The sequence below is a fragment of the Dysidea avara genome, chromosome 6, assembly GCF_963678975.1.
Source record: "Dysidea avara chromosome 6, odDysAvar1.4, whole genome shotgun sequence".
Taxonomy (NCBI): Eukaryota; Metazoa; Porifera; class Demospongiae; order Dictyoceratida; family Dysideidae; genus Dysidea; species Dysidea avara.
This window is the reverse complement of record NC_089277.1, coordinates 30,453,863-30,479,400: the sequence shown is the minus strand read 5'-3', so window position 1 is coordinate 30,479,400 and position 25,538 is coordinate 30,453,863. Positions and strand designations below refer to the sequence as shown.

Genomic DNA, 25,538 nt, shown 5'->3' with positions numbered 1-25,538 from the left:
GAGGCTGCCCCCCTATTGTTTGGAGACAATTTTGCTATACTAGCTAAAGAAAGACTGGAAGCTGCAGCAGCACTAACAAAGACATTGAACATTGACAAGCAACCTCGACGGGATTCTCAGAAGGGTCACCCTCAAAAGTTCAAGGGCCGCGGGGGGGGCTCCCACTACAACAGTGGCCACTACAAACAAAGGGGATGGCCACCCAGCAGCAGCAAATCTGCCATGAAACAAAAGAAATGACAATTAACAGTCAGTTGTGTGCACGATTCAACACATGTTGTAAATCGTTCGTTAAATCTTGGGACCAATATTCAATTGCAGGGTTCACAAGCACATCACATACAGGCTCTCATAAACAACATGAACCTGTTAATAAGCTGCCCAAAGGTGGCTGGGCGAGTGTCACACTTCCTAACAAACTGGGAAGTGCTGACTCATGGTTCCTCCTTTGCTAAATGGGCTAGCTGGTGTAAAAAGCGGGGTAGAAATCCCCTTTCAGGACCTATAGCAGATGTCGTGAACTTCCTTGCTGACCTTTCCTCTCAAGGCTACCATTATCAGTCTCTTAATTGTTACCGCTCAGCAATATCTTCAGTGCATGAAGCAGTGGATGGAATCAGTGTAGGATCACATCCTGCAGTTGCGAGGCTGTTGAAGGGTGCTTTTCATCGAACACCACCCATGCCTAGATATTCATCCTTTTGGGATGTAGGTATAGTAATTAACTACCTCAAGAGTTTGGGTAACAATGAGGGATTGACCCTTAGGCAACTAACACTTAAGACTGTGATGTTGTTAGCCTTGACTAGACCTTCTCAATCAGCTGACCTATCCAACCTGAATATTCAATGGAGGTCTTATCGGTCAGATGGGGTGACATTCCGACCAACTCATTTAGCAAAGCAGAACAGGTCATCTAAGCACTTACCAGATTTTTTCTTTCCCTGCTTCAAGGATGATCCTATATTATGCCCAGTGGTGACAGTAAAGGCTTCTGAAGAGTGTACCAAGGAATTTAGAGATTTTCAATCATCTACACCAAAAACTTGTTTGTTTCTCTCTTGGATTGGGAAGCACAACCCAGTGACCTCTTCTACAATTGCCAGGTGGCTTAAGGAGACCATGAAGGATGCTGGGATAGACATTAGCATCTTCAAGTTGCACTCTTACGTGGAACTGCCTGCTCTAAAGCAGCTGGAGCAGGTGTTACAACTAAGCAGATACTAGAGGCTGCGGACTGGTCCTCAGAAGGCACCTTCCAGAAGTTTTATCATAAGAATTTGGATGGGGATGACAAAACTAAGTTGGGAACAAGTGTTTTGGCATTCCATTGTGCTCCACACCATACATGTTGATATGAAACGGAGCCTTCCAAAATGTAATTTACGAATGGCTCAAGGCATGAAGTGTCTGCATGCTATTTGGAATTACATGAGGAAGGTGAAGTTGAAATATCAACATGTCCCTCCCATCTCACCCTGTTTTATGTTTTAGTTGATTTGTTTCTCCTAGGTTAATTACAACACCTACACAACTGACAGCAGAAAATTGATGCTGTATAGGTCACTGTGCTGTGCAAGATTTCAATCAAAGAACTCAATACAAAGAAGCTGATGAGACTTGACAATGTGGCCCTTTTATAGGGGAACAGTCATGTTAGGTCATTTTTCTATTATTTTGTCATGTGTACTTTTCTTCAAAATGGCTGTCATATCCTTGTATTTGTGCCAAATACATGTTGATATTTCAACTTCACCTTCCTCATGTAATTCCAAATAGCAGCACTTCATGCCTTGAGCCATTCGTAAATTATACTCTTGATGATTTAGTACATTTTTGTACTGGTGAGAAGCATTGTGTTTTTGGTGTTGATCCCACATTTAATTTGGATAAATTTGATGTTGTAACATTGTGAACTGGAACTATTATTATTATTATTGATAATATTGTAACATATGATCTTGTAAATGTATGCGTGATTATTGTTGTAACATATACCAGTAACTTGATTGTGTGCCTTAATTAGAGTGAGTGTGTTGTAATTGGAGTTTTGTTGTAACACGTGTCGATTATTGAGTTTTCAATTCTACTATTACACTGGTAGCAGAGGATGGCTGAATGTCATATAAACCTACCCAAGCCATTTTCAAGTGGGGACGTGGAAGACTGGTTTCAACGTTTCGATATTTGTGCTTGAACGAATGGATGGGAGGCGGGGACAAAGGCAAAGAAGCTACCAACGCTGCTTGAAGGAGAGGCCTTGGCAGTTTGGTTGAAACTGACACGAGAACAGCAAGATGACTACGCGGTAACAAAAAAGGCTATGGAAAAGGCGATGCTACCCATGAATTTCGTTTCACTGGACGACTTTCACCGCAGGAAGCTCTGCCCTGGCAAAGCAATATCAGTTTACGTCCATGATTTAAGAAAGCTTCTCCCTCATGCCCTTCCAGAAGCAGTGAATGATGCAAAGGAATCACTGCTCTTACACCAGTTTTTGGCGGGAATTCCTGAAGCCACTGCAAGAAAGCTAAGAGCGTTGGGTGAAGTAACCACATTAGATAAGGTGATGACATGTGCAAGATTACCGATGACAATTGACTCTGAGCCTGTGGCAACTATTGCAGATAAGAATCCAAGCCCCCTTGCAGAGAAACCTAATGAAACCCAGCTTCTGAGAGAGCAAATAGCAGTTTTGACAGAGAAAGTGGCCACTTTGACAACAAAAGTAAATCAGCCACCCAGAAGTCACCATCGATGCTTCAATTGCAATCAAGTGGGACATCTTCAACGTGATTGCCAATGTCAACGATGTTACTTCTGTGGCAAGTGAGGCCACCTCTCTGAGGATTGCTGGTATCAGGGAAACGACAATGGGGCACCTGTGAGGGGCAACAGGCGTCCTTAATTGCAAGCCCTGCAAGTGACTTATACGTGCACAATGAAAACACAATCATCACAGTAGTAGCAGTCAAGTCCACAGCAACACCTATCAAGGGAAAGCTGGGAGGTGCATCAGTAGAGTTAATGCTGGACTCTGGGTCACCAGTCTCATTGATTCATTTTAATGCTCTGACAGGTGCTTGTAATGTTGTTCAAATGTCATCAGCGAGACAAATTTGTTGGTAATAACATCAGGTGACCGTTTGCTGACCATAAAACACGCGAAGGCCCCAGTACAGTTGGGTGAGTTATGTGTCATACATGAGTTTATTGTAGTAAAAACCCTTGTGGCTCCTGTGATTCTTGGAATTGACTTTTTGCACAGAAATGAGTTGATATCGGACTTTACACAAACCCCAGTAGTAGTATGTAGCAATTCCCAAAAGAGAGATGTTTTAACAGAAAATAGTATGGCCATTGCCCAAGTTGTTCCAATATACGAAGTACCAAAAATCAATGCTACCCAAGTTTGTGCCATTTCAGTTGACCAAGAATCAGAAGTTGATGTAGTAGATGATTGTGCTGTTCCTAATTACAATGCTCCGCCAAATGTTGAGCTGCCTGCATGCACACTCACTGGTTTTAAATATCTCCTTGAGCAATACCACACTCTGTTTTGTACCAAACCAGGGTATACTGAGGATGCTTGGCACTATATTCCTACATCTGGCAACCCAGAAAAAGTGCCACCTAGGCTATACCAGCCCAGTAGCATGAGGAAGTAAACCAGCAACTTCAAACAATGTTAGATGAAGGCACTATTATACGTAGTAAAAGTCCCTGGATGGCACCAGCTGTTTTTGTCCCCAAAAAATCTGGGCAATTAAGAATATGCATTGATTATAGGGAGTTAAATAAACGGACCACAAAGGATTCCTATCCCTTACCCCTTCCTGATGAGGTGCAGGACAAACTTGCAGGATCAAGGGTTTTCTCCACCCTTGACCTGCATAGTGGCTGCTGGCAGCTACCTGTCAACCCTGAAGATCATGAAAAGACTGCCTTTTGTCCTGGTCCTGGCATGGGGCTGTACGAGTTCTGCAGAATGCCATTTGGGCTATCAGGAGCTCCCAGTTCATTTCAGCGTCTGATGGATAAAACACTACAGGGTCTCCCATTTGTCACCATATATTTAGATGATATTCTCGTTCATTCCCCAAGTGAAGTCTCTCATAAGGAACATCTTGATATAGTGTTTAAACGTTTGCTGGATGCTGGTTTAACCTTGAGGGGCTCAAAATGTCACATAGGAATGAATACTGTGCACTACTTAGGTCATGTGTTTTCAGGTACAGGTATGTCACTTGATCCCAACAAGGTACAAGTAGTTGTAACGTGACCAACTCCAACCAATCCCACTGAGGTGCACCATTTTCTTGGCCTGGCTTCTTATTATAGATAATATATTCCCCAATTTGCTAATATTGCCTCTCCTTTGTACTCTCTTACACATGATGGCATGACCTTTTCATGGAATGGTGACTGTGTAAATGCCTTTGAAAAATGTTTAACTAAGGCACCAGTCCTTTCTTATCCCTTGTTTGGCCCAAATGTTGCAGAATTCATACTGGAAACAGATGCTAGTGCAGTTGGTCTAGGAGCTGTTTTAGAGCAAGATGGGCACCCAATTGCTTCTGCTAGTGGGTCTCTCACTAAATCAGAGTGCAACTACAGTGTCATTTAGCAAGAATGCTTAGCCATTGTGTTTTCATTGAAGCAATTCCGCCACTACTTACTTGGTCGACGATTTAAATTATATATAGACCATGCTCCATTGCAATGGCTATCAGCACAAAAGATGGAAGGTATGCTGTGTCGATGGTCTCTGGCTATACAGGAATATGATTTTGCAATTGTTTACCGTAAAGGATCTGCGAACAGTAATGCTTTGTATTTGTATTTTAAGGATAAAGGCTTATGCCTGTACATCCATAAAAAATTAATTATGTACTTAGCTATTCTAATTACTATACAAAATCAAATAAGCAATTACTGTAGTGTCTGTCCAGCAGTGTTTTAAAATCATTAACAGAGGGAGAATCAACAATAGATTGGGGTAATGAATTCCAGTCATTCATTACTCTGTTACTATAAAAATTAGATGTTGTATACGAATTAGTGTGATGCTTGAATAATGCTGATGCACTTTCCCGCATTACAACCTCACCATGTGCTGCTACCATAAGTTTACTGCTTTACTCTCATGAGGACCTCCATGCCAGTCGGTCTAAGGATGCCATCTTGTCAACTGTTCTTCAAGCCCATCTGGCTTTGACAGATAGATAGTCCACAGAGTGCAAAGTGGAATAAACCACCACTCTATAGGTATAAACAGCTTTGGCACCAACTCAAAGTAATTGATGGTGTACTATGCCGCCAGTATTCACCCAGTCCTATGCAGCAGATGGTCACAGTACCCCTTCTGCCCCCAAGTCTTAAGAAAGATGCCCTCAACTGTAACCGACAGCTGGCCACTTGGGAGCAGACAAGATGCTTGAATGTTTACGTTGTGATGCATTCTGGATCAATATGGCCAAGGACGTTGAGGAATACTGTAAACAATGCTCCACCTGCCAGCAGTCAAAACTGCCCATGCCACAACGTGCACCATTACAAAACATCCCCATTGGTCAGCCATGGCAAATGATAGTGGTGGACATCTTGCAAGTGCCATTGTCAACAAATAATAATCGCTATTTGCTGGTGATACAGGATTATTTTACTAAATGGGCTGATGCCACCCCCCTTCCAGATCAAACAGCATCTCGTATCACAGCAGAGCTTATCAAGTTTTTTAGTACATATGGTCCACCCCAAATATTACACTCTGATCAAGGTCGTAACTTTGAAAGTGCAATGTTTATGCAAGTCTTACATGCATTTGGTGTTTGCAAACCACGGACTACTCCATACCACCCCCGAGGGGATTGTATGGTAGAAAAGTTCAATAGGACCTTGCTACAGCTGTTGCGAACATATGTTGATTCACAGAGTGATTCGGAAATTTACCTTCCATATGTATTGTATGCTTATAGAACATCTCAACACACCATGACAGGAGTTTCTCTGTTTTTGCTTTTGTATGGCAGGCATCCATCACCACGTCCAATGGCAACACAATTAGCTTATGACCCACAATCTTACCCGGTTCAAATTCAAGCCAGACTTGCAGAACTACAAGACTTTGTCCACACTAACATCTCCAAAGCGGCTTGTTCACAAAAGCTCCATTATGACCAACGTACTAAGCAACCTGCATTTGCTGTAGGCAACCCAGTTTGGTTGTCTATCCCTACAGCAGGGAAACTCGATCCTAGGTGGAAAGGGGAGTGGGTTATTAAATCTATGAAAAGTCCCATTACTGCAAAAATTTGTGATGGCAGACATACTAGAGTTGTGCATACTAATTGATTACAACATCGTTATATTCCAGGCCAACATGACACCGCTGAACTAGATGACATCAACAACAGACATGAGTGTACAGACTGGGCCCCTCCTTCAGTTGACCATATTGTACTCTCTCCAGCTGAACAAACTGTGACCCCGCGCTATCCCCAAAGAAATAGAAGACTACCTGAGTATTAAAGACCATAAGCTTGTGGTCAAGCTTCATCTGGAGGGGGCAAATGTAACATTGTGAACTGGAACTATTATTATCATTATTGATAATATTGTAACATATGATCTTGTAAATGTATGTGTGATTATTGTTGTAACATATACCAGTAATTTGATTGTGTGCCTTAATTAGAGTAAGTGTGTTGTAATTGGAGATTTGTTGCAATACGTGTCGATTATTGAGTTTTCAATTCTACTATTACAACGTCACCATCACAACTCATCAGCACTTATTGCTAGAACTCAAAAGTGTACCAGGAAAGTGACCTACATTGTTAGGTCCTATGTTTATTCATGTATGGAAGGATTTTGCATCATACCACTTTTTAGCCACAGCTTATAGCTGATCTCTCTACAGGATGATTTGTTTGCAGCTGAACTATCTACATGATGGTTTCTTTGTAACTGATCTCTCTACAGGGTGATTTGTTTGCAGCTAAACTCTCTACAGGGTGATCTGTTCATAGCTGAACTCTCTACAGGGTGATTTGTTTGCAGCTGAACTCTCTACAAGGTGACTTCTTCTAGCTGATCTCTCTACAGGCTGATTTGTTTCAAGATGAACTCTCTACAGGGTGACTTGCCTGTAGCTGAATTGTCTATCAGATTAACTGTTTGTAGCTGAATTCCCCACAGATTAACTTGCAATGTAATGTAATTCTATAATGGAGTAAGTAGCTGAATGCTTTATTAGGGTGACTGTTCTATTAGAGTATCTAGATCTCGCATTTGCTACACGTAGTTGCATTCCGATTCATAACTCAGTGGTTTGTAATCCGATTCTTCTGTACTACTACAAGGGCATTCTATGATAATTATTCCAGCTACATACTGATTTTCAGCTCATTGCTCTGGGCAGTTTGCCTGGTAGACGTGAAAACTAATAGTTTTTTATTCATAAAAATCAACCGCGTAATTTTGGCACAGGTTGGGTTTTGTGTCATATCTCCATGGTCTTTATCTCAATTTCTTTCAAACCACAAAAACGCACTCCTATAATGGTTACTCCATCTATATATCAATTTTTAACTCATTTCTCCAAGGGGTTTACCCTGTAGGCGTGACAGACCTTCGACCTTATTTTACGCAAATAATCAGTAATAACTCCGTGACTATTCATCGGATACCTACCAAAGTTGGTACGGAGATCCGCCTTAATGAACTCTTTAAGTGTGCCATATTTCAGCCCAATCCGAACATGCATTCATGTTTTATGACGGATTTTGCGAAGTGTGCGAAATGAAGATGAAGAAAAAAACGAAGACACTAAAGCGAAACTTTGTTCGCTCATAGCTCGGAAATGGCTGGAGCGATTTTCTTCAAATTTGGCATGTAGACTCCCCTAACTGGCCGGCACTTCTGTAGCAAATTTGGTTCCAATCAGAGTAGGGTCACAGAGCTATATAGGTGTGAAAATTGCGTTTTCTTACTTCCTGCTAATATACTCATGGTGTGGTGCGCTGGCTTTTTGGGCTGCACGTGTGTCTTGATAAATCAACCATCCTGCACTGCTATTGTTTGAAAACCCTTTGAAGTCAAAACTTCAATGGGTGGCCAAAAAACACTGGAATGTTTATTCTATTTTCACATACTAAACCCATTGAAATGAATACTAAGTATTCATTCCAATGGGTTCAAGTTATTTCATGAAGTCTTCATGAAATTATTAGAACTTTCATTAGATATTCATTGATTTGTTCAATGGAAATCCTATGAAAATAAAAGTTCATTGGAGCCACAATGAAATTTTGACTTTTCTGAGAGTTTTTTGTGGATTTTCAAGGACAAATTTTCCAATGATGATGCTAACTACGTACAGTAATAATTGTGACTGGATCTGTGAAAAGGGGTCTTATAGCCTTTCCAATTGCATGTACTTGGAAATTCATAACTTGACTTGTGAATATAGTACCAGGTTGAAATTTAGTCACCTTACACTCCTAACATAGCACTATTCCTGGAGGTAATTTTAAGACAATAGTTACTGTACGCAAGGAAATTTTGACGTCAAAGAATTTGATGAATTTGACGAATCGGTTTAATTCATCAAATTTAAATTCGTCAAATGTTTATAAGCAGTGTTGGGAGTAAAGGCTACTTATGTAACGTGTTACATAATATTATTACTTTTGTGGTAACAAAGTAATATAAGGAAATACGCTATAAAAACAGGTAATATAACTCAAGTTACTTTACTTGCAAATGTAACGCGTTACCTAAGTAATATAGTTACTGAAACGAATCTAATATTACGAAATGTTATTACTAAAAGTAAGGAAGTTACTAATCTCGTTAGTAGCCCACTGAGTAATTCCTAGCCACAACGAAGTAATGAAGCCTACTAAGTGAGGCTTATTCACCAGCTACTTACTTATATCAAGACTTGCACATTGTCCAACAGCGCAATCGTGTCACGTGATAAGGTGGTAGTTTCACACGTGACAGCTTAAGGCTATGGACACAAAGTAATATAATATGTAATATTATTACAGTTACTTTATTTTATGGGTAATATGTAACTGTAACTAAATAGTTCAGCAGCAAGTAATATGTAATATGTAACTAGTTACTTTTAAAAGTAACTTGCCCAACACTGTTTATAAGCGCCCTTAAAAGTACAGGTTTTGCCTACAATTTCTTGATTTTCGTCAACATTTTATTTGTCAAATCTGCTGAAGTCTGAATTCGTCAAATTTTTTTGATGTCAAAATTTCCTTGCGTAGCTACGGTAAACACATGATGAGTTATGGCTCGACAAACTTGGAAATTATATATAAGACCCCTTTTTGCAGATTGGGTCACAATTAAGTTTATGTGGCCTGATAATGGAATCTACCAGTGTCTATAGTCGGTACGCGTTCACCTGAGCCCCTGTCAAAACTAACTTGTTCTTGCCCGTATCAAAGCGCTTTTTTGATAAATAGTTCCGGCGTTTAAAGATCGAGCTTTACAGTACTACAAAGTGTTTGGGAAGCGGGTTCATGTAGCTAGCTAACAAGATCGAGATATTACTAAACAAGACCGGCTGAGAAACGAGGGCTAGCTCAGGTGAACGATAATAGACTATAGCACTGATAGTTTCAATTGGACATGATCATAGATAATATATACCTGTCCGGAGGTATATATTATCTATGACATGATGGACCGAGCGATAGACATCCTTACCTCTTTCACAGTTTCCAGTACTCCAGTTTCCCTGCTGTGATCTGTCCGAATCAGTTGGGCACGTCTCTACACACTGGCTACTATCACCGCTGCAGTTGGCTCCAATACGGCAGAACTCTCCCAAAGGACACTTTCTTTCTGCAGTTGCGCTGCCAACCAAGAGCACCGTTACTAGAAGTGAGAACTGCAAACTTGTGGGAAAGGTTGCCATCGTTGTAGCTCCGCTAGATGTTGTCACTGTGCGTCACTACGAGGCTAATTCTTCAAACACAAGTGACAAGTTGGATCAACTGACAATACAGTCAACAGTTCTTCAAGCTCACTATCAACTAGCTTCCCAGCGAAACTCTTGTAGCTATAGCTTGAATCTCAGATCGACGTGCTGTTAGATCAACGCTCTTGTCGACGCGTGGCCAGGGTTTCACAGACACCGCACACTCAGTATGGCAATGGTGCATGTACGCCGACGCATGAATCTTTATGATTCTCCATTACACTTTACCTTTTGTTCATTGTGCACGTAGCTGTGGTTAACTAATTGCAATTAGCTACTATGTTATAGTTAGACAGCACATTCCAGCCTCTTCGAGGTATAAATGCTGAGTAGGAGGTGTTAGAATGACGAAACATATATTGCGTCATTCTAACACCTCCTACGAAGCATTTATACCTCGAGGAGGCTGGAGTGTGTGCTGTCTAACTGTTTTAGAAAATGGAACATCGCACCAGTGGAAAGGATGCTGTTGTAAGCCCGTCCTTGCTTCGTAGATTTCGCGACAATTTTAGAAAGGCCGGTATCTCGCCAGTTGGAATGGAGTTTGAAGATTTTGTGGAGCCCACCCAGGTTGTGGAAAAGCCTCTGGAAGATACAACATTGAAGCCTAAAAGTGCCACACGTTATACTCGCTACGAACTCAACGAGATGGATGATGCTCTATTTATAGCTGCATCGCAAACGTTTGAACAGCAAGCTTTGTTTGCCGGCGATCCATTGTCTGTGAGGGTTGACACTATGTACGGACTCAGTGACGATATTAGTGATGAGTTGCTTGTAAAAGCATCACAGGAATTTGAGATTAAGTTTGGGGAAGAACTACCACGCTCGAGTAATTGCAAGCTACAGCCTTTTGTTACAGTGTGCAATCAAACGGTGACGTCCGTCTTGACTACAGCCTCAACGACGACAGCAAGTGACACTCGATTTTGTTCACCCTTTTCATCATCTCAAATAAAACCGCGGGAATGAAGTTGTTCGGTGCTATAGTGCTCTACGTTACCTGGCCCTAATCGTGTGTTTTTGAGTCTACAAAGCCATCTTACTATTCTCAAAGTCTTCATTAGTCGCAAGGATAACTAGGAAACCAAGCCAGGCTGATTTTAGCCGGACGGACGTGACGTCTCTGTCACTGAAGATCCTGCCCCCAGACGCATACGCTGTTGTACCGTGGCTTAGTTTCTTTTAACGGTACCACCAAAGGTCAGAAAACCATTGCACTTTAACTATCTGCTCTGTTGTTTTATTAATACTAGAATTGTCACCATGGCAACCCCTCGTACTAAGAGGAAACGACCTCCAATGAACTCTCCAGGTGATACTTCAACAATTTGTCCAATTTGTTTGGATCCTATTATTGATGCCACTGAAGACACAGAGGGGCACGAGGCAATTTACTGTGAAAGTACTTGTAATGCTTGGATCCACCGGCAATGTGCCGGACTCTCACAGACACTGTACAAAATGTTGCAAGAAGGAGAAGATCCTTTTTACTGCCCACACTGTCATCTAAGCATTCAAGAAAATCAATTGCAAGAATTAAAATCTACCATTGATAATCTCACTCAAGAAGTGACCGCTCTGAAAGTTTCAGCATCTCCAATCAACGAGGTTATTAACCCTCAAGGCTCTTCCCCTAAATCACAACCGGACACACAGTCAAATCCTGTTGTGTCTGTCACCAACAGGCAGACACAGTCAGCAACGACCGCTAAAAAGTTTGACAAGGCAGATGATAAAGCACAAGGAGATCGCAAGTTTAATGTAGTAATTTATGGAATAAATGAATGTAGTAAGGGGACTCCTAGGAATGAACGGCTCACTCACGACTTACATCCATTGTTACAGAAGGTGAAAACTCCATCAATCCCCTATCTATTCGTGATCTACTGAGACTGGGAAAGTATCGTGACCAATCTACAAAACCACACCCAATACTAGTTAGACTAACCCGAACCATTGATGTATCACTGCTCTTATCTAAAGCTAAATCACTTTCTAAAGATATCAGAATCAAACCAGACATGTCACAAGAAGAAAGACTAATTGAGTCATTTCTTCTAAAAGAGAGGTGGTCTCTAATCCAAAATGGTATTGAGTGTAAAGTCATTAGAATTCGTTATAATAAGATCTTTGTCCAGACCAAACTACATGGCCAAATCATTAACTCCTCATTCATCCTTTCCCAATCTCCACAAACTGAAACTGCAATGGAGTCCTCCAACAATTGACTAGTTCCTGGTACACCCTACAACACTTCTCTTAACTTAATAAATGATTCAAATGCTTTTACCAATGATAACTCTGACATAATAATTATTTCTAGTGACGTCAATACTGGAAACAGCATTAATAACTTACATGATTTCAATCAACATTCTATCCCATATGACACTCAACCAAATGATCTGCACATTTGCTTAATGAATACCAGAAGTCTTGTCTACAAACTATCCAATTTCCAATCTTTTATTTGTTCATCTGATTTTAGCATTTTGTGTATCACCGAGACTTGGTTATCTAAAGATATATTTGGCAATGAAATAATACCCAGTGGCTATACCATTTATCGTAAAGATAGAGATTCTAGAGGTGGGGGTGTTTTACTTGCTGTAAAGGATAACATCACTAGTAGTCAATTGTCATCCCCACCTCATGTTGAAATCCTAACTGTTCTCATCTCTACATCAAATCCATTTATAATCAGTGTTGTTTACATTCCTCCAAACTCTTCTGATACTTACCATGAATTGCTGTATAGTTACCTTACCAACCTAGTCAACGAATCAAGTCCAATTATTCTCTTGGGAGACTTCAATCTCCCTGATGTCAACTGGGCCACTTATAGTGGTTCCTCACCAAAATCTAACAAATTTTGTGACTTACTGTTTCAGCTAAACCTCTATCAACTGGTTGATGAGCCAACCCACAATCAAGGAAATACTCTGGACTTAATAATCACTAACAATGAAGATATTGTGTACAACATATCTATTCATCCCCATTACCAACCGATATCATCTGATCACTTTATTGTCACTTTAAGTATTAAGTCACATGCAGACCATATACCCTCACACACTCCACCAGTTATCTTTGATTACTCTAAAGCCAATTATCCTGGCCTCATCAATTATCTATCTCATATTGACTATACTACCTGTGAACAGCTATCTGACATAGACTCTATCTGGCTCTTTATCAAGAACAATATCACTAGGGGAATGGACCTGTTTATTCCTAAAATTAGAACCAGCTCTTCTCAGTTTCCTAAATGGTACACTTCAAATATACGCCATCAGATTAAGTGTCTTCGGACTCTACGAAAGAAATACAAATCTCATCCTACTGATCACAATTTGAATCGTATAAAAACAGCAGAAGATAACCTCCAAAACAGCATCCAACAAGTCAAGGCCAACTTTGAAGCAACACAATTTTGCCTTCAGTAATGACTCCAAAATATATCAGCATGTAAGAAACATCACTAAATCTGCTTCTATCCCTGCTACAGTCTTCTTTGATGATAGTTCTGCCACCCATGACATTGATAAAGCTACTTTGTTCAACAGGTACTTTTACTCTGTGTTCTCTCAGAGTACCTACTATTTGAGGACATGCCTTCTACAAATTCTACCATTGACTCCATCAATATCACTGAAGACGAAGTCCACACTGCTTTACTATCTCTTGACTCTTCAAAGGCGACTGGTATTGATGGAATTAGTCCTGCTGTCCTAAAAAACTGTGCCATTGTTTTAACCAAACCTTTACACTATTTATTTTCATATGCCATTTACCATTGTTGTCTTCCTTCCGAATGGCAGATACATTGCATCACCCCTATTTTCAAAGCTGGCAACAAAAATTGTGTTACTAATTATAGACCTATATCCCTACTCTGCATTGTGTCCAAGGTACTCGAACATATTATTCATGAAAAAGTTACGAAATCTATTTCTAGTCGTATCTCTACCTCACAATTTGGATTCATGAAAGGGCGCTCAACTTTGCAACAACTTCTTATCTTCCTCAAAGATATTTATGAGCACAAAACCCAAACAGACGTAATCTATTTAGATTTTTCCAAAGCTTTCGACCGAGTTCCTCACAATGAACTACTCTTAAAATTGTGGCAAATTGGCATTACTGGCTACCTGTGGTGGTGGTTCAAATCATATCTCTATATAATAGATACCAATGTGTACGACTCAATGGTTCCTACTCAACTCTACTTCCAGTTTTATCAGGTGTGCCCCAGGGGAGCATCCTTGGCCCACTTTTGTTCTTAGTTTTCATCAACGATTTGTATCTATCCATTCATCACTCCAATGCTTTATCTTTTGCAGATGACACTAAATGCTACAAACTCATTTTTGAACTACTTAATTCCATCAAACTCCAGGATGACCTCAACTCCTTATTTGACTGGTCTCAAGACTCAAACCTATCTTTTAACACTAAGAAATTTATTCACCTCTCCTTTAATACAAAGTTCCCAACTTCTTACAACATTGACGATTCCTCAATAATATCTAGTAACACCCAGCGCCGAGCTACCAAATACATCCTCAACGATTATGTTTCTGATTATAAAACTCGCCTTATCAAGCTCAACCTACTACCATTAATGTATATTTATGACCAGTGTGACATTCTGTTTTTCATAAAATCAATTCAAAATCCATCTGATCATTTCAACATCCAGACCTTCATCAAATTCTGTCATCATTCTACTAGGTCTTCTTCCAGTAACAAATTTTACATCATCTAATCAACAAAGAAACTTCTACTTCAACAGACTTCCTCGAACCTTCAACAGCTTACCAGTAATTGACCTAACTCAACCCTTTGTTACCATTAAATTTCAGCTAACTAAAATCCTATGGCAGCATTTTATAAGAAACTTCGACCCAGACAACCAGCATAGTTTCCATTTTACATGTCCTTGTAGCATCTGCTCCAAACATCCCAAGCCACCTAACTTTGATACATTTAGCAGCTAATTGTAATTATATAAGTAATGATAAGTACTTATTTTAAGTTATGGGATCTGGTACTTACCAGATTACCTTTAGTGCAATTGTATACAAACTCACTTTTATTGTTGTACAACCATGTACACCTGTAACATTGCACTATAAAGCTAAAAAAAAATAAAATAAAATAAAAAGATCGAGTAAAAGAAGCTCGAATCCCGCCTAAAACTAAAGCTAACACTGCTTGGTCTATTAACATTTGGCGAGAATGGGAAACGTACCGCAAGGAGTATATAACACCAGAAGAAACCAGGGTAGGGTATCGTCTCGACATCGCGACCTTCTCACAATGGAAACTAGCTCTATTGGGTATTGGCTACAACAGTTTGTCGTGGAGGTGAGGAAAGCGAACAAGCAATGTTATTGTTTTTACCAAACTGTTTATTACAGTTTGGTAAAAACAGTTTCTGGTTAATTATTTTTATTTTTTATTATTATTAATGCTTTACAATGCAACATACAATTACAATTATACATCTGTAGGTGGGTATAGATGAAGAAAAAGTTGCATTGATGGTCTGCCAGCAACCTGTGCTGGCAGCCGGGAGTTAATTAAACTTATGTAGTAAAGTTAATTGTCAGTCCAGAATCATAGCACTTGCTGCATCTACAGCAGTAATGATAGGTGCAGGGATTGTCAGGAGAGAAATTTGTGGTGAAGTGTTGCCATAAATAGTTCTGAATAGTAGCTTTGATGACTGGTAGGGACTGGTTGATGTCAATGCAAGGTAATTGGTTCCATATCCTGGGAATTCTATTAAAGTAAAAGTTTCTGGCATAGTTACTATTAGTGCGGACATGATTTAGTTTGTTAATAGACGAAGACCTGGTGTTGGAAGAGCTAAATGATATGTAGTTGTATATGTTAAATTGAGAAGATGGCTGTTGTAAAGCTTTGACAAGGAACATAATATCATAGAGATCGAGCATATACATTAGAGGTAAGATACCTAACCGGAGTAAGCGTGTTTTATAGTAACTGACATAATCAGCTAGAATGAACTTGGTGGCTTGTCTTTGTACTTTTTCAAGAATAGTGGTATCTTTGATCATATAAGGATTCCACAATTGTGAGCAATAAGTTAACTGAGATCTCACTAGAGTTAAATAGAGAAGTTTTCTGGCTCTGATAGAATGGCAGCTATGGAAGACACGCCTCAGCAGTCCTAAATATTTATAGGCTTTAGCAGTTATGATTTGATAGTGCTTGAACCAGGACATATCTGATGAAAGCTGCAAACCTAAGTCACGATGAGAAAGAAGCTGTGGGAGTGGGCAGCCATCAATAGAATATGTGGTAGTGAATTTACTGTTGAAACTCAGGTGGATGCATTTGGGTACACTGAATCTAAAATCATTGTTAACACTCCAGGTGAATAAATGGTTGAGATCTTCTTGTAAGCACAGTTGGTCAGAAGAAACAGCAATACTTTTAGATAGTTTGGTATCATCAGCAAACTGGAATATACTTGAGAATTTTATGACAGATGGTAGGTCATTGATGTATAGCAGGAAGAGCAGTGGGCCAAGGGTGCTACCTTGAGGCACCCCAGACAGGACAGGAAGTAAGTTGGAAATGGAATTACAGATTCTTACACATTGTAGACGATTATGTAGATAACTGCTGAACCACTTATGGAGATTACCGGAGATTCCACAAGACTTCAATTTATTTAGCAGTTTCATATGTGGAACACTGTCGAAGGCCTTGCGAAAATCCAAATAAATAGAGTCTATTTGATGGCCTTGAGTGGTGACTTGATGAATGCTGTTCAAGTATAGCAACAGTTGTTGGGTAGTTGATCTACCAGGAAGGAACCCAAATTGACAATTTGTGATATGGCTGAGTGTGTGATTGATTATGTTGTTATAAACTAAAGTTTCAAGGACTTTAGACGTGTTGCTGAGTAGGGAGATCGGACGATAGTTCTTTACTGAAGATCTATCTTCTGATTTGTATACAGGTACAATAATAAATTCTTGTGTGCATAGTGATAACTAATTAACTAGCGTGTGGTTAGCCATGAGTCTCTTAATGAATAAGAGACTCATGTTGGAGTCTCTTAATGAATAAGAGACTCATGTTGGAGTCTCTTCGTGATATAGAGACTGCTATTTTAATGGAACTTCAAAGCATTGCCAACATACCATTGTCTAATAGCTACATAGCTTCACTAAGAGCATAGATATTAGAGATGCTAAGAGTAGCTATAAAGTGTGGGTGGGAAAAGTTAGTTTTTATTCTGCGTAGTTAGCTAGCCACATCGAAAAAGTTAATTATCAATCTGCCATCCTTCTTATCACAAAAATTCATCCAAGTACGTAGCTTCACGTTTCGTGAACTTACCGTTTTCGTTTGTTTTACGGAAATCATGTTTCTTCTTAGGGGGAGGGATTACGAATCTCCGGCGGTGCTGGTGCTTTTATTATTTATAATGTTTTTTTGAAGCAGGAGAACCTGAATCAAAGGTCTGTGGGCAACCTGTGCCCACAGCCAGAAATGTATAGCTATACATTAATTACATTACAATTACTTATTACTTAACTATGTAGAGTATTTATGTATTTATTACGAATTTGTAGTTCAGTGTCATTAAAATTAGTGAAGATCGGGGTGGGGTCTATTCTACGGAACGGAATGATGGACTAACGGAATGCTTTCTCAAATTGAAGCTTGCAGCTTACCATTGCTGTACAAGTTATCAGTGGCACTTCCAGCAGGTAATCAAACGTACCCCAAGAAAGATAAAACCAATTTAAGGATCGATTGTGGGTTCTTGTTGGTTGTCATTAGTAACGAAGTACTAATTGTGGGAATAGCTGACTCAGTGTGTTCATCTTCGGATATATCAAGTAGGGAACTTAATGCATGACTTGTTTTTACTAGTATGTGAGTTGTTTTTGCTTACTTTGACTTTAGAATGTACAGTCTGGGGCCCAGCCTTTCTAATCGGCATAAATCAGTATGTGTAGCTACGCTAAAAAGGAAACAAGTATGGTGACAAGCTGAATCAACTCAATCTAAGCAGAATCTAAAGGAATTTTGTGCAGTGTGTGAGGAGCAAACATTCAGATACCTCAAGGAGGCTATATTGTGTGAGCATCAATGATTCATTAACAGAGTAGTGGACTATTGCCACCATTGCCAGATATCTCAGCCTGAGTACTGAGTTGAATTCTGGATGGAGTTTATTTTACAGAATGGAATGCTTTCTGGATCAAAACGTGCAGCTTGGCTAGCTGCTATCATTGCTGAAATTGCATTTTATCAGTGGAACCTCCAGGAAAATGGAATAGGATAATTATAAAATATTAATTAAGTGATTGTTCTACTATCTGATAAATTAAGCAGGTCTCTTCAATTCATGTATTGCATGACCAAGGCAAGTTTTGTTACTACAATACAGTAGTCGATTGGATGTCAGTTGTTTCTGCTGATCTTGACAAGATAAATAGTTTAGAAGACCACTCAATTTCATCAGTTTCAGAGCATAATATCCCCAGAGAAATTAACTAGAAAGTTACTGGTGACATGAAAAGGCTAGGTGATCATGACTTTATTCAGTCTAATGAACAGAATATATGGTTGATTGAGTGAGGTATCACTTTCAGAATGTTCAGATGACCAGTGATGAGATGCATGGATTCATCAAATTTTTGTTGCAGTTGGAGACATTAAATATCCAAAAGCAAACTGACTGTATAATATTAATTCACTTTCTTTATATTTTCTCAATTTTGAGCCTGTATACAAATAATTGAATTTTTCCTAGTCAATAGAAATCCTAGAATAGATGAGAGAGAAATTTATCTTCGTTTACCTATACCGTACAACCAAGAGTTCATAATATTTGTATGGGGGAGAGCGTCTAACTCTCAGTATGGCCTGTACAAACACCCTGCGTAAAGTTCACCTTTCATCAAATCAACACCTTTACTGGGGATAGAAAACTGTTTATAAATGTTGCTGAAGGTAAAGCCTTTGTTCTGAAATAAGGCCGAGCTGTTACTTTAAGCAGGGTGTTTGGTGAATGCATTCAAGTTAGACACTCCTTATTATGAACTCTTCGTACAACTTCAAAGGAAAATGAAGAAAACATACAGATGAATCAATAAAATCACTACAATATGGTGAATTACGGATTTAAATAAATACTTAATATGAATTAGAGCCTTTAGATAATTATTGTTCCAAAGCTAAATTGTAGATGGAAAAAACAGACTGGTGAGATCTTGGTTAATTAATGACAGTGGTTGGAGATTAAAAGGGTGGTAACTTCTTGTTCTTGAATATGTTGCAAAGTGGAAGTACAAATCAAAATGGGATATCAATGAGAAAAATTTGAATACATAAATAATCTAACATTACTGTATTCATTTGTCCTCCACTTAAATATGCTACAACAGTGTAAGTACATTGGCAGTCTACCTTGAAATCTCAATTCTAGAGTAGATCCAACTCAGAGCAGCCTGTACTATAACAAATACATGTGATCCCACTGTAATTTCATTGACCAGCTGGACTGGGAATCACTTGAAAATAAATGAACAAATTTAACCTGTTTTGTTTGAAGCGAAGCATGTGAAATGTTACACTTAAGAAATCCTAGGATTCTTAGGTGGTATGTACTTAATGTGAGTTTTCCATTTCAGATACATTGAAATTACACACACATCTTGGTCCAAATCATGTTTGCCTGGTGGCTAAGGGCATGGTTTCACATGCATAGAAGGCTTATAATTGAGATTTGGCTGATCTTGGAGTTTTGGCATTTAGCCTGATTCAAGGCTAGCAGTCAGACACATCCTTGAATTGTGCAACAGATAAAATCAGCGCACTGTTGAATACGACATTAGTCCACTGCACCAGCTGTTAATATATAAATAACTCCATGCATACACTTCAGTGATGTTTGCAGAATATACCCTCCTTGCAGTCTGCCAAAATATTTGCTCCTCACACACTGCACAAAATTCTTCAAGTTTTGATTCAGCTGGCTCTTTCCTGTTACCAGTGTCTTCCTGCTTGTTATTTGCACACTGACTTACGACTTGAAAGGCCGGCCCAGACTGTTTTCTAAAGTCTAAATAAGAAAAACAGCTCACATAAAGTGCCCTTCTCGTAGATGAACTATGGATAAACATCACTGATACAGCTCATCCCACAATTAATACTTCGTTACTAATGACAACCAACAAGAACCCACAATCGATCCTTCAATTCTTTTTATCTTATGTTTGATCACCCACTGGAGGTGCCACTGCTAACTTATAAGGGCAGTTTCAGCAATGGTAAGTTGCAAGCTTCAATTTGAGAAAACGTTCCGTTCCGTGGTTTAGTCCATCATTCCGTTCCGTTCCGTTCCGTTCCGTAGAATAGACCCCACCGGAGATTGGTTGGTTGTCTTGAGCATCAGTGGCATGGACATAACAAATGAAATGAACGGGATTGATCAGAGTTGAAGTTAACTGTAAAATGGTCCCATAGATGTTTAGTGAGCTTTTGTTTGATGACATAAGGTGGTAAAGATAAGTTTATAACAGGTAGATGATTCCATAGTCTTATAATTTGATTGAAATAGAAATGATGATGAGTGGTGGATACTGTCCTTGGATGGCATAGTTTTAAGTGACTTCCAGATCTAGTGCTGTTGGTGTTAAAAGAGATAAAATTTCTGATGTCAAAGTTGTCTGTTGGTGTGTTCAAGGATTTGATCAGAAACATTAAATCATTCAGTTCATAGATCAAGACACACGGTAGTGTGTCGTGCGGCCCAAGAAGCCGGCGCGTAACACCCGTGAGTATATTGACAGGAAGAAAGAAAACGCAATTTTCGCACCTCCGTAGCTCTGTGCTGCCTTGATGAAACAAGACGATTTTTGCTGTGGACACTCCCTCCACCTTCAGCACTCCACATTCCAAATTTGAGCGAAATCGCTTCAAGCGTTCCCGAGATATGTGACTTCAAAAATTGGCTTAGTTTCTTCGTTTTTTTCTTATTTTTCTTCCTCTTTTCGAACACTTACAAAAACTGCTATAAAACGCGAACGCTATATCCAATCGCCTTGAAATTTGGCACACAGAAGGGGGGTATAAAGGCGCATCTCTGTACCAACTTTGGCTGGAATACAATAAACAGGCAAAGAGTTATGGGCGATTATTCACGAAAAATAACACCAATATGTTGTCACACCTACAGGGTAAACCGCGTATGGGAAGCTGAAAATCGGTGGGTGAATAGGTTAACTATTGAACCTCAAACCTTTTGTGGTGTGAAAGAAATCGAGCTAAAAACCAGGAAGATACAACGAAAAAACCAACAGTGTGTAACAATTACGCAATCGAGATTAGCTAATAAAAAACGACTGCTTGCCACGCCTACCAGGTAAACCGCTTCGGGTAATGCTTTGAAAATCGCTGTACAGATGGAGTTATCATCTTAGAAAGGCTCTTCAATGGTGTAGAAGAATCAGACTTAAAGCCACGGAGTTATAACACGAAATCCAACTTGGTGTAGCAAGTTCGAGATCGAGATACTCTAATAGAGCAGTCATCCTAATAGAGCAGTCCCCCGAAAAGAATTCAAGAGATCAGTTAGAACTTAGAAACAAGTAACCTGTATAGAGATCAGCTACAAACAAGTCACCCTGTAGAGAGATCAGCCACAAACAATTCACCCTGTAGAGAGATCAGCTAGAAGAAGTTACCTTGTAGGGAATTCATGCAACTATAGAAAGAGATAATTCAGCTAGAAGAAATCACCTTGTAGAGTTCAGCTACAAAGAAACCACAATATAGAGAGTTCAGCTACAAACAAATTGCCCTGTAGAGAGATCAGCTAGAAGAAGTTACCTTGTAGAGAGTTCAGCTACAAAGAAACCATCATGTAGAGAGTTCAGCTGCAAACAAATCACCTGTAGAGAGTTCAGCAACAAACAAATCTCCCTGTAGAGAAATCAGCTAGGAGAAGTTTCCTTGTAGAGAGTTCAATTACAAAGAAACCATCATGTAGAGAATTCATTTACAAACTAGTGACCCTGTAGAGACATCAGCTAGAAGAAGTTACCTTGTAAAGAGTTCAGCTACATAGAAATCATTCTGTAAAGAGCTCAGCTGCAAACAAATCACCTGTACAGAATTCAGCTACAAACAAATCACCCTGTAGAAAGATCAGCTAGAAGAAGTCACCTTGTAGAGAGTTCAGCTACAAAGAAACCACCATGTAGGGAGTTCAGCTAGAAGAAGTTACCTTGTGGAGAGTTCAGCTACAAAGAAACCATCATGAAGAGAGTTCAGCTGCAAACAAATCACCTGTAGAGAGTTCAGCTACAAAGAAACCACCATGTAGGGAGTTCAGCTAGAAGAAGTTACCTTGTAGAGAGTTCAGCTACAAAGAAACCATCATGAAGAGAGTTCAGCTGCAAACAAATCTCCCTGTAGAGAGTTCAGTTAGAAGAAGTTACCTTGTAGAGAGTTCAGCTACAAAGAAACCATTCTGTAAAGAGCTCAGCTGCAAACAAATCACCTGTACAGAATTCAGCTACAAACAAATCACCCTGTAGAGAGATCAGCTACCTTGTAGAGAGTTCAGCTACAAAGAAACCATTCTGTAAAGAGCTCAGCTGCAAACAAATCACCTGTACAGAATTCAACTACAAACAAATCACCCTATAGAGAGATCAGCTAGAAGAAGTCACCTTGTAGAGAGTTCAGCTACAAAGAAACCACCATATAGAGAGTTCAGATGCAAACAAATCACCCTGTAGAAAAATCAGCTACAAACAAATCACCCTGTAGAAAGATCAGCTAGAAGAAGTCACCTTGTAGAGAGTTCAGCTACAAAGAAACCACCATGTAGGGACTTCAGCTAGAAGAAGTTACCTTGTGGAGAGTTCAGCTACAAAGAAACCATCATGAAGAGAGTTCAGCTGCAAACAAATCTCCCTGTAGAGAGTTCAGTTAGAAGAAGTTACCTTGTAGAGAGTTCAGCTACAAAGAAACCATTCTGTAAAGAGCTCAGCTGCAAACAAATCACCTGTATAGAATTCAGCTACAAACAAATCACCCTGTAGAGAGATCAGCTAGAAGAAATTACTTTGTAGAGAGTTCAGCTACAATAAAAAGAAACCACCATGTAGAGAGTTCAGCTGCAAAGAAATCACCCTGTAGAAAATTCTGCCACAAACAAATTGTCCTGTAGAAAGATCAGTTAGAAGAAGTTATCTTGTACAGAGTTCAGCTACAAAGAAACCACCATGTAGAGAGTTCAGCTAGAAGAAATTACCTTGTAGAGAGTTCAGCTACAAAGAAACCATCATCTAGATAGTTCAGCTGCAAACAAATCACCTGTAGAGAGTTCAGCTACAAACAAATCTCCCTGTAGAGTGATCAGTTAGGAGAAGTTACCTTGTAGAGAGTTCAGCTACAAAGAAACCATTCTGTAAAGAGCTCAGCAGCAAAAAAATCACCTGTACAGAATCCAGCTACAAATAAATCACCCTGTAGAGAGAACAGCTAGAAGAAGTTACCTTGTTGATAGTTCAGCTACAAACTAATCACCCTGTAGAGAGATCAGCTAGAAGAAGTTACCTTGAAGAGTGCTCAGTTGCACAGAAACCACCATGGACAGTTCTGTAATAAATATATGTATTATATATATAATTTGTACATTTACTGATAAAATCAGAAATATTTAAGGTACATCTGCTTCATCGTTTCTTCTTCCTGTGGTAAAGAAAAAAAGATAGGTTAAAAAAGTCCCAAAGCAGGCCATAGGCCGGCTTTGGGGTATACAAATACAAAAAGAAGTGAAATCTAATCCAAAACAGCCAAGCTGTAAAAAAAGTGTGCGGCCCTCAAAAAGGCTATGGTGAAAAAAGATGTGAAATCCAAGGTGGCAGCCAAGAAATGGCTGTGATGGTAGGTTAATGGTAAAAATTTTAATAACGACAATTCAGGTGAATTTTGTGCCAATTGACCAAGCGGCACCAAAATTCACCTGAATTGTTGTTATTAAAATTTTTACCATTAACCTACCATCACAGCCATTTCTTGGCCGCCACCTTGGATACTCTAATAGAGCAGTCACCCTGAACAGAATTCAAGAGATCAGTTAGAAATAAGTAACCTGTATAGAGATCAGCTACAAACAAATCACCCTGTAGAGAGTTCAGCTACAAACAATTCACCCTGTTCAGACATCAGTTAGAAGAAGTTTTCTTGTAGAGAGTTCAGTTACAAACAAATCACCCTGTTGAAAGATCGGATAGAAGATGTCACCTTATAGATAGTTCAGTTACAAAGAAACCACCATGTAGAGAATTCAGCTACAAACTAGTGACCCTGTAGGTACATCAGCTAGAAGAAGTTACTTTGTAGAGAGTTCAGCTACAAAGAAACCATTCTGTAAAGAGCTCAGCTGCAAACAAATCACCTATACAGAATTCAGCTACAAACAAATCACCCTGTAGAGAGATCAGCTAGAAGAAGTTACCTTGTAGATAGTTCAGCTACAAACAAATCATCCTGTAGAGAGATCAGCTAGAAGAAGTTACCTTGCAGATAGTTCAGCTACAAACAATTCACCCTGTACAGAGCTCAGTTAAAGAGGTTTCCTTGTAGAGAGTTCAGCTACAAACAAATCACCCTGTAGAGAGATCAGTTAGAAGAAGTTACCTTGTAGATCGTTCAGCTACAAACAATTCACCCTGTAAAGAGATCAGCTAGAAGAAGTTATCTTGTAGAGAGTTCAGCTACAAAGAAACCATCATGTAGAGAATTCAGCCGCAAACACATCACGTGTAGAGAGTTCAGCTACAAACAAATCTCCCTGTAGAGAGATCAGCTAGAAGAAGTTTCCTTGTAGAGAGTTCTGCTACAAACAAATCACCCTGTAGAAAGATCAGCTATAAGAATCACCTTGTAGAGAGTTCAGCTTCAAAGAAACAATCATGTGAGAGTTCAGCTACAAACAAATTGTCCTGTAGAGAGATCAGCTAGAAGAAGTTACCTTATAGAGAGTTCAGCTACAAAGAAACCATCATGTAGAGAGTTCAGCTACAAACAAATCACCCTGTAGAAAGATCAGCTATAGAAGAAATCACCTTGTAGAGAGTTCAGCTACAAAGAAACCATCATGTAGAGAGTTCAGCTTCAAACAAATCACCCTGTAGAAAGATCAGCTATTGAAGAAATCACCTTGTAGAAAGTTCAGCTACAAAGAAACCATCATGTAGAGAGTTCAGCTACAAACAAATCGTCCTGTAGAGAGATCAGCTAGAAGAAATTACCTTGTAGAGAGTTCAGCTACAAAGAAACCATCATGTAGAGAGTTCAGCTACAAACAAATCACCTGTAGAGAGTTAAGCTACAAACAAATCTCCCTGTAGAGAGATCAGCTAGAAGAAGTCACCTTGCAGGGAGTTCAGTACAAAGAAACCACCATGTAGAGAGTTCAGCTGCAAACAAATCACCTGTAGAGAGTTCAGCTAGA

The 25,538-nt window shown here is 39.4% G+C and overlaps 2 protein-coding genes across 2 annotated transcripts in view; one reads left to right on the top strand and one right to left on the bottom strand.

Annotated features, from left to right (window-relative positions):
- Window positions 1-10,234, bottom strand: part of LOC136257354 (uncharacterized) — a 98,061-nt gene extending 87,827 nt beyond the window's left edge. Inside the window, exon 1 of the mRNA XM_066050520.1 lies at window positions 9,733-10,234. Within this exon, the coding sequence (XP_065906592.1) occupies window positions 9,733-9,943 (211 nt within the window). The 5' untranslated portion in view covers window positions 9,944-10,234. The remainder of the gene's footprint in view (window positions 1-9,732) is intronic.
- Window positions 10,235-10,388: 154 nt separating this feature from the next.
- Window positions 10,389-15,391, top strand: LOC136258780 (uncharacterized). The gene is made up of 2 exons (XM_066052132.1): window positions 10,389-11,209; window positions 11,263-15,391. Exon 2 carries the CDS (start codon window positions 12,430-12,432, stop codon window positions 13,456-13,458), a length of 1,029 nt encoding a protein of 342 aa, XP_065908204.1. The 5' UTR covers window positions 10,389-11,209; window positions 11,263-12,429; the 3' UTR covers window positions 13,459-15,391.
- The last annotated feature ends 10,147 nt before the right edge of the window (window positions 15,392-25,538 follow it).